This window comes from Polyodon spathula, chromosome 5 (genome assembly GCF_017654505.1).
Source record: "Polyodon spathula isolate WHYD16114869_AA chromosome 5, ASM1765450v1, whole genome shotgun sequence".
In the NCBI taxonomy this organism is placed as follows: domain Eukaryota; kingdom Metazoa; phylum Chordata; class Actinopteri; order Acipenseriformes; family Polyodontidae; genus Polyodon; species Polyodon spathula.
In genome coordinates, this window is record NC_054538.1 from 19024060 (window position 1) to 19038859 (window position 14800).

The 14800-nt window shown below is 36.8% G+C and overlaps 1 protein-coding gene across 1 annotated transcript in view; it reads left to right on the plus strand.

Annotated features, from left to right (window-relative positions):
* Positions 1-13405: 13405 nt before the first annotated feature.
* The window catches only part of edaradd (EDAR-associated death domain), a 36137-nt gene continuing 34742 nt past the window's right edge, over positions 13406-14800 (plus strand). Inside the window, exon 1 of the mRNA XM_041249947.1 lies at positions 13406-13560. Coding sequence (XP_041105881.1) covers positions 13521-13560 — 40 coding nt within the window. The 5' untranslated portion in view covers positions 13406-13520. The remainder of the gene's footprint in view (positions 13561-14800) is intronic.

The window sequence follows — 14800 nt, forward strand, 5'->3', positions numbered from 1 at the left end:
TTAACAACACACACAGCAGAGGGTCAACAGTTGTCCGGGTCGCTACAGCATATTAATAAACATAGGCAATCCAGGGTTAACTATGGTAAAACAGTAGTACAACCATGGGAAAAACATGGGAAAACTACAAAAATACTGTGGTAAACTTTTATATGGGATACACTGAAGACACTGGAAAGATTTTTGTTATGGTCAGTCATGTAATTCGAAAAGTTCATGTAAAGGGAAAAGGAATAAATTAAGATGGTTTTCATGAAATTTGGCCTACTGTAAAAAAAAAAAAAAAAAGCTTAGCCCTAAAAAAAATACATTTATTTATTCATTTTTACATGAGAAGCAACGCACGACTGTCTCTTTGACCTACCTTTTTTAAACCCTTCGCGGTGGCTCTGTTTGTGAAAGGCTCTGTATAAGTCCATAATTGTAGAAGTTGTTGTTGTTGTTGTTGTTGTTGTTGTTGTTGTTGTTGTTGTGTTTCTTTGTATCAGTGCCCCTGGTTTTCTTCCACAGAGTGGCTAATCCTAACATGCATTAGAAAAGGCACAAAAGGGGGAGTCCCCAGTGGATCGCTCAGCAAGCTCTCAGCCACCTGGAATGCAGGGTAGGACGTGTAGAAAAAATGGGCTCAAACTGATTAAAAAAAAAAAAAAGAATCATAAATATTTAAGTCATCACATTTTCTGTATCAAAGAACAATAGCTTAAGACGATATTAATGTAATTTCTATTAAATGGTATCCCACAAGATATTACAATCAAAATGTAGAAGCTATCACTGTGTGCCTTGCTTTGTAAATAACAGAAATATATTCATGAATTTGTTGCCATATTGTATTCCTTTTAACACAACTGCAAAATCTATGTATAATGCTGTCGGTTTGTAATTCAATTTTTTCACATTCAGAGGATGCAGTGGGTATGAATTTCAAAATGTTTAACTTAGTGTAATGAACTCTATTCACAGAATGAAAACATCTAATTCTCTCTTACAGCTGGAGAAGCGCTACTCGACAGATACAGCACAATTAAAATACTTCCTTAAAATGTTAGGCCCATTTTTTAATGAATTACAAATATGTGTGTGTGTGTGTGTGTGTGTGTGTGTATATATATATATATATATATATATATATATATATATATATATATATATATATATATATATATATATATATATACTATTGGGCTAACCGAAATGATCGATGAAAATTTATTACGTCAGTCGTAACAACAACAGTACTGACTAAGGATAATCTGATGATTACTGGGTTGGGGTTAGATTACCCATATCATTCAGATTTATACATATGTGAATGTTAAAGTTATTATTTGAAAATCTGTTTGTATTGTAAGATTGCATGTATATTATTTAACAATGTTATAAAAATATTTACATAAATAAAAAAAAAAACAGAAACACTCCCTTAACTTTATTATTTAGATTTTTTGATTTAGTGTTATTTACTAGGTTTAAAAAAAAAAAAAAAAGTGAAACCCTATGTGGAAAAATATTGTAACATAAAATCCCTTTGTTCCAGATAAACCACTTGTTCTATATGGGGGTGTTACCTTTGTGGTTTAGCCTAAAGATAAAATAGACTTAATAACATTTATTGGTTTCAGTTACATTACGTCATGAGACACAGATCTCGTGATGCAGCAGCGAGGTTTCATGCAATGGTGAAAATGCCTGCTGTGCAATTCAACAATTACTGAAGATATCTGGACAGTGTTAGAAAACAGTGCTCTCTACCGTAATCCATCACCCATTTGCAGTCTTTCTTTATTTAATTAATTTATTCCTGTATTTAGTAATACTAAAAGCTAAATTCAATGACAAACATCTTGACTTAAAAGTTTTTGCTCTATGGCCCATATATTCAAAGCATTTACTGCAGTCTTTAATTAACTCCTATTTTCTTTAAAGGAGAAAATTCCACGTAAATTATATAAAACTGATAACCAGACTGCTTTAATATGTATAAAAGGCCATGAATAGTAGTACTTAAGTTGTTTGCTTGTAGTTTTATAAAACCTAAAGCTTTTTTTCACCTCTAAAAAAAAAAAATAGGAGTTAATTAAAGACTAAACACTTTGAAAATATAACCTGATATGTTTTTAAAAAAATGACCTGCAAAACAAACTTGCTCAGCTTTCCTGTTGTTTAACCCTTTCACTATCAGCACATTTACTGCTGGGGAGGTAGTATGTTGATAACCCTAGGCTGCTCACCAGGCTTTCAACAGGGAAGGGGCTTTTTTAAGCTGTCTGCTGTGAAAGACAGATTTATTAATGTGCTGGTGATAGGCCAAAAAAGCTGCCCTTATAAAGGTGTACCATAGTAAAAGCAAAGTGTAATAAAGCATAACAAATGCATGGTAAAGCATAGGGAAGAATTGTGAAGAGTAACGAGTTATGGCAAAACATATTAATAAACATGGAAAACCAGGGTAAACTATGGTAAATGCATAGTGAAACCATGAGAAAAGCATGGTAAAACTGCAAAACTTTTATAAGGGTGAGTCTTTAAAGGAGCTTTACCCTGCAGCTGAAACAGTAACATCCTATAAAATACACAGAGAAAGGAAATCCCAGAAATGACCCAGTGGGGCTGACCAGGGGAAAAAATGTAGTCAACATTGCTATGCCCAGTAACCACACACTTATATATCCTGCACCACTGCCATTCTGTATCCATTCACATCCTCATAAAAGTACAACTCAGTTAAAAGCAACATTGGTTTAGGCCGAGTAGGCAACGCAGCCTTATACTTAACAACCATACTTCTCTGTGTTTTTCAATACATTTTTTACAGTTCACTTGAGTTTCTATCAAAACAATATTTTCAAAACCTTCTTATGGACACTGAACTTTGGTAAGGCTTTAGAAAGTTTGTTATGTGTATTTTAGGCTTATTAAAGTTGACAAAACTACTTTTTAATGCTAGAAATTAATGTTATTATTATTGCCTGTGCTTTGGCAGAGCCTTGGGAAAAGAGGGTGTTGTGTAAATAGATATCATTTAATGCTAATCAAAATTATTACTTCAAATTAGGTGTGGCATCAGTGCCACCATTTGTTGTAATGGAAGGGTTTTCCCCACTTTGTCTCTTCTTGAATTTTCCTTGTTCTGTGGCAGGCATAATTGGGTCTTGCATTCCACTGAGAAATGCAAAATACATATTCTTACTTAAGAACTTGAGAAAGAATACAGTTGTGATGTACAGTGGTTCCATCACATTCACCACAAAAAAGAAAAACCAGAGTAGCACCTTTGAATAACCCATATATTTTTTACTGTGGTATACCATAGTATAATCAGAGCAAAACTGGGTATAATGAAAGTATGGTCAATTATAGATAAATATAGTAAAGAATTGTAAACAATGGGGTTCACACTTGGTATATGCATAGTAGAAGTTTTAGGGTGCTTGAGCAAATAAACCAGCCTTTAAGGCACGAAACTATAAATATTACTTTTGTGTCATCAAGTGCACACCGCAATATTTAAGTAATCACTTTTAAATGTCTTTTTATTACAAATTGTCCTGCACATGGTATTTGCAATCATCCTGAGAACTCTTTGTCCCAATACTGTCCTGGTTCTGGCTGGAGGGCAATGTATTCAGTAGAGGTGGTGGGGCAGAGAGACAAATAAATGGACACAGAGCTAAATGGCATTCCAGAATGAGGGAATCAAAGACTGGCAGGGTGATCCATCTGTCGCTTGTAAAAACAACAGTTCTTGATAGATAGACAGGCCTTATATTTGACTACTTTACAAATGCAAAATACAAAGTAAATACAAGGAAGTAGCCGTTTTGCTAAAAGCATTGAAAAAGAACACCTTGATTCTGTTCCAAGACAAACATCAGTATATTTTGATATGACCAATGCTTCCTTAATCAGGAATTATAACACATTTTGGATTTCACAATCATTAACCCTTTCTGAATAGTATTCTCATTGGCATTGCAGTGACATTGGTAGCATAAAGGTTGTTGCAATGGTATTCATATTTTACCATACACATGGTAGCATTACGGTATGAAACAATTTTCTCATTGTAATCTTAAACACCGTTCTTACCACTGCAAAGTTAACTGTTTTCTCACAAATTCAGCCAGAACAATAAAATGTAGCTTTTGGTTCATTCCATATCAACTCAACCAGAAAAGGGACATTGCGTTGCCCGTTCGTCTCAGATTTTTCTAGAAAAATTCACCTGGGGTTTTCAGACATGCTGAGTTCAGAAATGGTAGCCATTATTTTTATTATTATTTTTTTTATTATTTTTTAATTTCCCCTTCAACCTGTGACCTTGCAAAGGTCAACCTAAAGTGAGAAAGGGACCTTGACCTGAAAAATCACCCTGGGTGCAATTTAGATGCTACCATCATGTGTAGCACTTCGTTCTACTTGTATTGAACAGGGCTATTCAGAAAAAAATACTAGGAGCACCCGACTCACTTCTGGCAAATTGCAAGATGATTTGTAACTGACGAGTTTCATTCGAACTTCAGCCCTTACCCTTTACCCTGTAGGGATGTGAATCCTAAAATGTAAGTATTGCTGTAACATTCTTAGGAACCAGTCTTCCAAATTCAGTGAACAACTTTTGGTTTCAAGTCCCACCACTGGTCATTAAACCGCCTTGAAATTTGAATTTTTGTTATTTTTACCAAGTTTAGGCCGTAATAACTTCCGAGGGAGGGACTCCAAAAAAACCACCTAAAGATATATTTGGATAGATGTTGATGAGATCTACAAGCATCAAGATAAATATTATGGTATCTGGGGATTTGGGATTTTTGGCAGATTTTTTGAAGTTGTATTTGTCATGCATTCAAGCATTGCTTAGGGCCACTTTGGTGAGGTTAAAGTACCACACAGTTCTATCCAAACTGGCTATTTCTTCAGTTGTGATTTCTCTGAGGATTGCTCTAGAGGAAAAAGTATGTGCTTCCATTGGTACTAGCTTGGAGCTGAGGGGTTATGAACTTACATTGGACAGGGGACTTCTTTGTTACGATGGCACATTTGACACTGCAAAAACCTTACTTAGTTGGGTTTTAAAACTAAAAAGTGATAGAAAAGTTTTTTACATTTTCGGACTCACATACCCTACAGGGTAAAAGGTTAGGCTGAAGATCGAAAAAAAAAAAAAAAAACTCTTCACTTACCCCTCGTCTTGCAATTTGCCAGAAGTGAGTCGGGTGCTCCTAGTATTTTGTTCTGAATAGCCCTGTTCAATACAAGTAGAACGAAGTGCTACACATGATGGTAGCATCTAAATTGCACCCAGAGTGATTTTTCAGGTCAAGGTCCCTTTCTCACTTTAGGTTGACCTTTGCAAGGTCACAGGTTGAAGGGGAATAAAAAAATTGAATAAAGGCTAACATTTCTGAACTTAGCATGTCTGAAAACCCCCAGGTGAATTTTTCTAGGAAAAGGACGGGCAATGGCGCTGGTTGAGTTGGCATGGAGTGACCCTTTTGCAATATGCTATTCTATGTTGTTCAAAAGCATAACATTATCTTTTATTATTTAATTTAGTTTAGATTTTTTTTCTAATTTATTTTTCATCAATGCAGAGATGACAATACAAACGAGGGATGTAGAAAAATATGCTATTGACACCCTGTACATTAAAAGTATATTTTTATTTGCATTATTATTTCTTTGTTTGACAGATGTTTGGTATTATTCTGTTTGGTATTATTGTTATTATTATTATTGGAGCGTTCAAGCCAGTTTAGAGTTCAAAGCTATCCTGTAGCTCAGCCTTTCATCATCAGCTCTTGCCAAAATAGAGCTTCTTTTCTGTCTACAGTTTGAGAGTAAACAAGATGGTTGGATATTCTTTGTACGGTGAAACAGGAAATTATTTAAGAATTCCAGAGCAATTTTTCTACTCCAACATTTGCTGTTTAAAAAGGGTTATTTTTTAAAAATGTATGTATTTTATTTCTTGCAAGTTGACAGGGTTGTGAAATTCAAGGCTATCCTTTATTATCATTTCTTAAACAAAATCTACTAGCATTAAAAACATAATCTCTTTTAACTTGTTTGTGCAGTTAACTTAGTGTACTGCCTGGGACATTTATTTATTTAATTAATTAGTTATTTATTTTTGCTATCTAAAATCTGGTGTCTGCCGTTGCCAATTCATAAGCTTTGCGCCTGTGCAACTTAAAATAATTGTTTGCCTTTTAGTGCACAGACACGCTTGTCTTTTTGAAAAGCAGTAGCTCAGTTTAAGTGGACAGACATTATTTTAAGAGATTGATGGGTAGCAATAGTGCAAAGCATGCCCAGGCTGCTGGAACACACACACAAAAAAAAGAACTACAACAAAAAAACCAAGCATGTTTAATATAATTTAGTTGAAATCTTGCTTTCATCAGAATAGCCATCTTTCATCTTTGCAAAATGTAGGCGTTTAAGGCATTGTGGCAATTCATTTTTGGAATCTTGTGTTACTGAATTCCAAAATGTGTCGCGGTATTGTTGCCATCATTGTTGTGTGTTAGGTGGCATCAGTGTTTTTTTATAATTACATTGTTGTGGGTCATTATCTTAAGAATGATCCCTTCACCTGTAGGATGGATACTAGAAGGTATTGCATGTCTTTGTAAAATACTCTCATGTCAGTGCATGAAGTACAATATGTGGGATTCAGCCTGATACTGACAGCTGGGTCTGACAATGTTTATACAAGTACATTGCATGTACAATGTCTGTTCAAAACCTTTTGCTTATTACGCAATGCATTGTATAAGTAAATAAAAAAACACATGGATGTTTTGTTTTTGTTCACATAAACACCTACGAAATAATTCCCATGCCAATTTGGATATGATTTAATTGCTGGACGTCCTTCACAAAGGTACAGCTAAGCAGGTTAAGTGGCACGAGTGAGAGACAAGTTCCCTCCAGGTCGTATTCTGAGCAGTTTTCTCTTTACATCAAACAGTATCATGTAAAATCCTCTTCAGAAATTCAGTTGGTCTAAAGTGAGATGGTTGGTTTGCAAATTTGCATGTCTCCTTGTGACTCCCTGGCTAGATTGGCAAACTAATATTGTGAAAAAGGGATCTAACATACCTCTTTCCAGACTGTGTATGTGTCTTTACGCATTCAAGAGTGAATTTCAGATTCTTATCTTTTCATTTTGCTTTTCACCCCTTGTAGAACTATCTGCAATAGGTCTGCTATGGTATCACACTGCATAAAGGTTTACTAAACCTCATGTTAAGTATGACTTGTTCTGTATATATGTGATCAATGTAATGTTATTGAAAATGAATAGGGTTGTGCATGAACAGACACATATATATATATATATATATATATATATATATATATATATATATATATATATATATATATATATATATATATATCTTCATACGCAACCCTATATACAGTGCCTTGCAAAAGTATTCAGACCCCTGACCAATTCTCTCATATTACTGAATTACAAATGGTACATCGAAATTTCGTTCTGTTTCGCCGCCAGAAGGGGAGGAGCCCTGGCTGCCTTCGCTAGGAGGGAGAGCAGCCAGAGCTGCCTCTGTCTCCACCACCAGGAGCAGAGCAGCAGGACCTCCTCTGTCTCCACCACCACCAGGAGCAGAGCAGCAGGAGCTGCATCTGTTTCCAACCCTGCTAGAGGGAGAAAAGCAGCATTGGAGGGACCAGGGCAGCATGCTACCAGTCCTCAGCAGCCCCTGTATAAGTTGCTGAGAGGAGCACAGGGGAAAAACACCCGCCCGCAGTGGCTGTGAAGAGGACCAACCCCTGCACCACAGCAAGGCCTGGCTCTCTTCCCGCCATTGCCTCCCGAGGGTCCGCTGCTGCCCAGCCTTGCACCGCCCAAGGATGCTACGTCTGCCTGGGGCAGCTTATGTCACTCTTTTATCCCTTAAGGTCACCTAGGGCCCCACTTCGCCTGGGGCCGCTGCCTGGCTTGTGTCGTCTGGGGCTGCTACTAGTCCTGCAAGACTGCAGGAAGCACCGGGGCAGGAGCCTCAGAAAAAGGGGCTGCCAGCTACAAAGAAGGGGGGGGGAGCAATGATTCATTTTCTGTGATGTGTCGAGCAAGTTCTTTCTGCAGGAGTGTCTTTTGCTTTTCATATTGAGAAATCAACTCATTCTGTTGGAGTAACTGCTCAGAAGCACTCTGAAGATTCAGATGCTGTTCCTCAGATGCTGAAAAAAGGGAAAGAAAATGAAAAGGGAAATATACCATATAATATATATATATATATATATATATATATATATATATATATATATATATATATATATATATATATATATATATCTACAATATTGCAGGGCTCTCTGATGGTTAATCTAATCAACTAATAGACACCCACTTCATCATGTGGATCATTAGAAGTTCCAGGGGCACTGTCGTAAAAGGTACATACACCACTTGTACAGTCATCAAGCCCAACATTCAGCATGACAGAAGCACAGAAAATACAAATAGAGAACAAGCGAACAGCAAGAAGTGCCACCAGGAGAGAGGGTAGGATCACAGCATCCAAATTTGGAGATGTTCTAAAACGAAATAAAGGCTCAGAGGCATTTTGTGAAGTCAGTTTACTATTCCTAGATATGCAAGACATGCTACAAGATATGGGACAGCCAATGAAGCTGTGGCTAAAAGAACTATCTGCAAAAATACCCAGGAAGGCATCTACACAGCTGTGGTCTTCTGCTGCAACCTGATCTACCCTTTATTGGTGCCTCACCACATGCCTTGGTCTGTGATAATGGAAGAACTGGATTATTGGAGGTAAAATGCCCCTACAGTGTCTAGGTATATGTCAGTGGAAGATGCAGCATCATTCATCAAGGACTTTTATGTCTTTAAAGATGGTGATAAAATTTACATTTCCAAGTGCCACAACTGTTATTATCAACTGTTGTTAAGTGGTCTTGAGTTCTGTAGTTTTGTGCTATACACTAAGAAAGACATGTTTGCTGAAAGAGTTAATCGAGACATTGCCTTTATGAATCGCACAGTAAATTTGTTACACTACTTTCATGTAAACAACTTCTGTAACAAAAACTGTGCAAACACACCTGTTGGGGTACACTCCTTAGATCTGTCTCAGGCGGCTCATTTTCCTGGTTGTGATGTGGTGACACAGACTCTTCATTACTACTTTGCCTGGAACAAAATGTTAATAGGCGTCAGGGCTTTAGATTACAGACTAGACACAGCGTTAAAGGGTGTGCCCAAATTAAAATGTGCCCAAAATATACTCACATCTTGTTTGAAAAAAAAAACAGCTGGGGTCAAACAGCTGGGGTCCTGCAAAATATATATAGTTTGTTATACTGCAATCTAAAGACCAGGATGCACAAGAGTTTATTGTCAAATATAAGTTCACAATTTGTGCTGCAATTGCTTTAATGTATTTTTTACTTTCTGTTGAAATTTTTTGGTTTTGGTTTTATGGTCCCTAAGTACTATACACTGTAGCAGTATGTAAAAGTAATGAGAATGATGCAACTTATATGATCTATAGTTCTATGAATGATATAATAAAACAATTAAAGTATAACTTACTCTTCCCTTAATACTTCCGAATATAACCTTTTCTTGGGAGAGGGACTGCTGGGTCTTGATGAAGTGCCCTTAGCATCTGATGGACTTGGGAACTGCTGTGTAGGTTTCCCATCATTAAAGTGCTAAAACAAAAATAAAACATGTACCATACAAAGCAGTAATCAGGCAAGTAATACACAGGGGTGGAGTTAATTGGTAGTTTGAAATCAGACAGCTGTGAAAAGTGCTTAGTTGTGCTAACTTTTTTTAAAATAATTAGAAAGAATAAATAGATACTTCACAGAGAGCATAGCAAACGAGGTAAGAGCATTCCCAAAGTTATCACATAAAGCAGGGTGTTAAGCATACAGCCTACATGTTAAAAGTTAATGTTTGTTGTGCTTTGCTCTGGTGTTTTTTTTTATTTTGTTTGGTTTTGTTTTTAGTGCTGTAGCGTTTTAGGCAGGAGGCAGAAAACAGAGAGACACGCTTGGTTCTTGGTTCCAGTAGCCATTTATTTCAGACGCTCCGTCACACCCACCAGAGACCAGTGCTCGTCAGCGTCACAGCATATAGACTCCTCAGATGCTATCTCAGCACCTTCCAGAGACCACTACTCTGCCAGTTTCGCAGCTTACACACACAGGATACAGCAGTACAGGAGTACAAGAACAATGGCAGCCAGAACACCCCCTCCTCGTATGTTAATGGGAGAAGAGCGATACACACATCCCATTGGTTCTCGGCCGCACATTTCGGGCCAATGGGAACACATGGAACAGTGCACACACAGACACAGACCATGCGCAACAAGACTGATACAGAGAGAGACAAGACCAATCACAAGGAAGACACAGAACATGCCCACATGCAGGCTAGGGTCACACTGCCACAGACAGAGTTAAACAAAGAAGCATCAGGAAATACAGAGGAATGACATAGATACACACAGCATGTAAACACACACATACACAGCAGAATTACAGTACAGAGGAAACACAGTAGAACAACGGGAATACAGACAGTCGTGCACCTGCACACAGTTAAGCACTTTGCCACAAGAACATAGAATGAAAGTACTTGGTTGGAGTGTTTTCTGAATGATAAAAAAAAGAGTATTGCCGTTGTCAGTTATATTGTTATAGTTGTTGGCAACAGCAGATTCATTTTTTTATTTAGCATTCTAACAAATTAATCCTAATCTACAGTCATAAAGTGAGCGTGACAGAATGTTCAAAAAATGTTTTGAAACTGCATTTTTATTCCAAAAGACAAATGTGCTGTTTGTTCATAGTGTCTAAAAGAACCAGAAAGACATGGAAGTTCATTATTTATTTTATTTTTATTATTTTGTAGATATGTTGAGCTCCCTTTTGACCAAGTTTGGTTTGAACTGTGTGTTAACATTTTTTTTTCATTTTCAGATAGTTTCTGAGATATATTTTTAATTATTAACTGTTACTAAACTTTTAGTAAACAAGCAGTTGAGAGACCAAGTCCACAACAGCAGGTAAAGTGCAAAAACTGCAGTGTCTTTTTTTAAAGTGTAGAACAATGATATACAGACATACAGTGCCTCTCAAAAGTATTCACCCCCCTTGTACTTTTCCACATTTTATTGTGTTACAACATGGAATCAAAATGGGTTTAATTAGGAGTTTTTGCAACTGATCAACACAAAAAAAAGTCCATAATGTCAAAGTGAAAAATAAAATCTACAAATTGTTCTAAATTAATTACAAATACAAAACAGAAAATAATTGATTGCATAAGTATTCACCCCCTTGAGCCAATATTTGGTAGAGGCACCTTTGGCAGCAATTACAGCCATAAGTCTATTTGGATAAGTCTCTACCAGCTTTGCACATCTGGACACTGCAATTTTTGCCCATTCTTCTTTGCAAAATTGCTCAAGCTCTGTCAAGTTGGATGGGGACCTCTGGTGAACAGCAATTTTCAACTCTTTCTACATATTCTCAATTGGATTGCGGTCCAGTCTTTGACTGGGCCACTCCAAGACATTGACCTTTTTGTTTTTAAGCCACTCCGGTGTGGCTTTGGCTGTATGTTTGAGGTCATTGTCCTGCTGGAAGATGAATCTTCTCCCAAGTCCCAGGTCTCTTGCAGACTTCAGCAAGTTTTCCTCCAGGATTTCTCTATACTTTGATGCATCCATTTTGCCCTCTATCTTCACGAGCTTTCCAGGCCCTGACGCAGAGAAGCATCCCCATAACATGATGCTGCCACCACCATTCTTCACGGTAGGGATGGTGTTCTCAGGACGATGTGCGGTGTTAGGCTTGCGCCAAATATAACGCTTAGTGTTGAGGCCAAAAAGCTCTATTTTGGTCTCATCAGACTATAGAATCTTTTTCCACCTGGTCTCAGAGTCTCTGACATGCCATCTGGCAAACTCTAGCCAAGATTTTATGTGAGTTTTTTTCAACAATGACTTTCTTTTTGCCACTTTCCCATAAAGGCCAGTTTTGTGAAGCACCTGGACTATTGTTGCCGTATGCACAGTGTCTCCCACCTCAGTCGTTGAAGACTGTAACTCCTTTAGAGTTGCCATAGGCCTCTTGGTGGCCTCACTGACTAGTGCCCTTCATGCCCGGATACTCAGTTTTTGAGGACGGCCTGTTCTAGACAGATTCAGAGCTGGGGCATATTCTCTCCATTTCTTAATAATGGACATCACTGTGCTCCGTGGGATATTCAATGCCTTGGAAATGTTTTTATATCCTACCCCGATTGGTGCTTTTGAAGAACCTTATTCCAGATTTGCTTTGAATGTTCCTTTGTCTTCATGATGAAGTTTTTGTTAGAAAATGTACTAACCAGCAAGTGTAATATGGTGCTCAGTTGAGAACCATGCCTTAAGTAGTCAATCTACTATCATTAAAGGGACTAGACATCTAAAAATAGCAGATGAATAACGAAAACCAAAAAAAGAGAGGTTTGAATATTACAAAATAAATAAACATACAACTATGTCAAAACATAAAACAGTTTATTTAGTGTATAATGCAGCTGACTTTTGAAGCAGAGGTACATGCACCTCCAAAAGTCAACAAAAGGTACTAGAAATGTCTATACAAATAAGATAGTACTACTATTGTTATGTTCTATTTTAACATTCTTGTCAAATTGTCACATGGGTGTAAATATAATTTCTGCCTGATGACACAATGGTGTCACTAGCATCTTCATATATTTTCAATGTAAGCATATTCATTATTTCATGTTCTCAAAATTAAAGTTATGTGCAATAAACCTTAGTTATTTTATTTGTATACATGAAATGGAATAATATAAATAAGCCACCCTACACACAACCGTTCACTTAGAATATTTCAAGAAAAAAAAAAGTTGTAAAGACATTTACAAAATGCGTGCGTGTGTGTGTGTGTGTGTGTGTGTGTGTGTGTGTGCCCTACCATTCCACTTAAATTCTCCCATCGCTTGCAATGATTTGTTCAGTCACTTTCCTAACACGATGGATCACCATCAGTACAGAGTTGGCCTATGTGAAAAACGTGAGAATGGAATGATGTTCTGATTCATGTTGGTTAGAACAGCGGGGATTTGTTTTCCATAAAAATATGCTTAAAACGTGGCATGCAATGAAAAAATGTTGTAGAGAGGAAGACACTTCAGTTGCACTGTGAATTGTAAAAAAGAATATGCGTTTTACTAAATACATACAAAAAATAATAATAAATAACCTTGTTTACTGCCAGTCTGGCTCCTACTGTACCACAATGCGCGAGACCTCACTAAATTAGCTGAACTTCCGCTTGATTATTAGACTGGAGTTTTTATCAGGAACTGTGAGAGCGTCGGTACAGTCGTAGTCGTCTCACAGGTCTCTCCAGGAAATACAAAGTTTCACGCTGCAGCTTTGCATTTCTCTTTATATCAAAAAGGCGTGAACGTCGGCATACTTAACTCCATGGCCAGTTTAACACACTTTGAGGAGCGTGTTTCTTTTGGTAAGTTTGCTTAAATACTATATGTCTATTTTTATATGATACACATGACTTTGAGTGCATTCTATAATCTGCAAAGGCGCAGCTCAGGTGAAAGTATAAAGCAACTCTTAAATCGAGCACCGATTTGCAACAAGACACCATTAGCAAATATGAATGTAATCCCGATACTGCAAAGAAAACAGTATAGCAACATATTGGTACCAAATCTCTCATACGTCGCAGATTTTTGGTGTGTAGAGGAAATATTTTCGTTTAGTATAGTGCTTTTTTGTTTAAAGTTAATGGATATAGAGTTTCGTCAATGAAGCATGCAACCGCACAAAACCAGTTTGTATATTTGGAGATGCCCTTGCTGTTTTTAAAAGAAAGTATCTTTTCAGAGATGATGGGGTTAGAGTGAGATTTAGGAATATTCCCTTTCTTTTAGGAGTGAGACTGCTAAAATTGAAGCCAAAACAAATATGACTGAGACTCACTCCAAATGAGAAAGATTTGACATTTCCTTATGTTTAGAGCAGCGCCCACTCACCTGGTAAAGGTTAACATAGGTGTTTTTATTAAATGTATTAGAGATACCGTTTTCAAATTGTAAGATTGGGAAGCAGAAGCAATTGCAGACAAGTGGTTTAAAAATATATATGTTAAAATGAATAGCACTGGAATTTTTTAACATGATTATTCGTTAATACTTGTTTGTTTTGACATCTTTTGTTTGTGTGTATTAATCAATAACTTGTGTAACAGCCGCATTACAGTATATTGGTGTTCCAGATTGAAAATGAAAAAAGGAAGAGTTAACAGAGGAAAAATATAGTACCTGAAGTGACCAACATTGTGCCACTGGCTGTGTGTCACTGTACTTTGTCTAGCACAACTTCTCTATTTTTCATGTGTCATAATGAATCAATGGGCTTTGCAAAGCTGTACACCTTCAGACAATGCAATTTATGCAAGCTATTTCAGGTTTGTTCATTCAGCCCTGTGGTTTACACAAGGTTGTAGTAGTGACTGAACCGAAACTAAAATATATTAATTACTGTCCCAATAAATGCAAAACTTAGCAATGCTGTATTGTGAAATCAGCGAAATGGTATAGACAATTAAATCTAGTTCAGAAGGCATTGAGAAAGACTTTTTGTCAAAACATTTTATTTTATTAAGTTTATTTTAGTATCAAAATTTAGTACAATTGAGTGTTTTAATAGTTGGATGCTATAAAACTAGCAAGTTGCCGGTATGT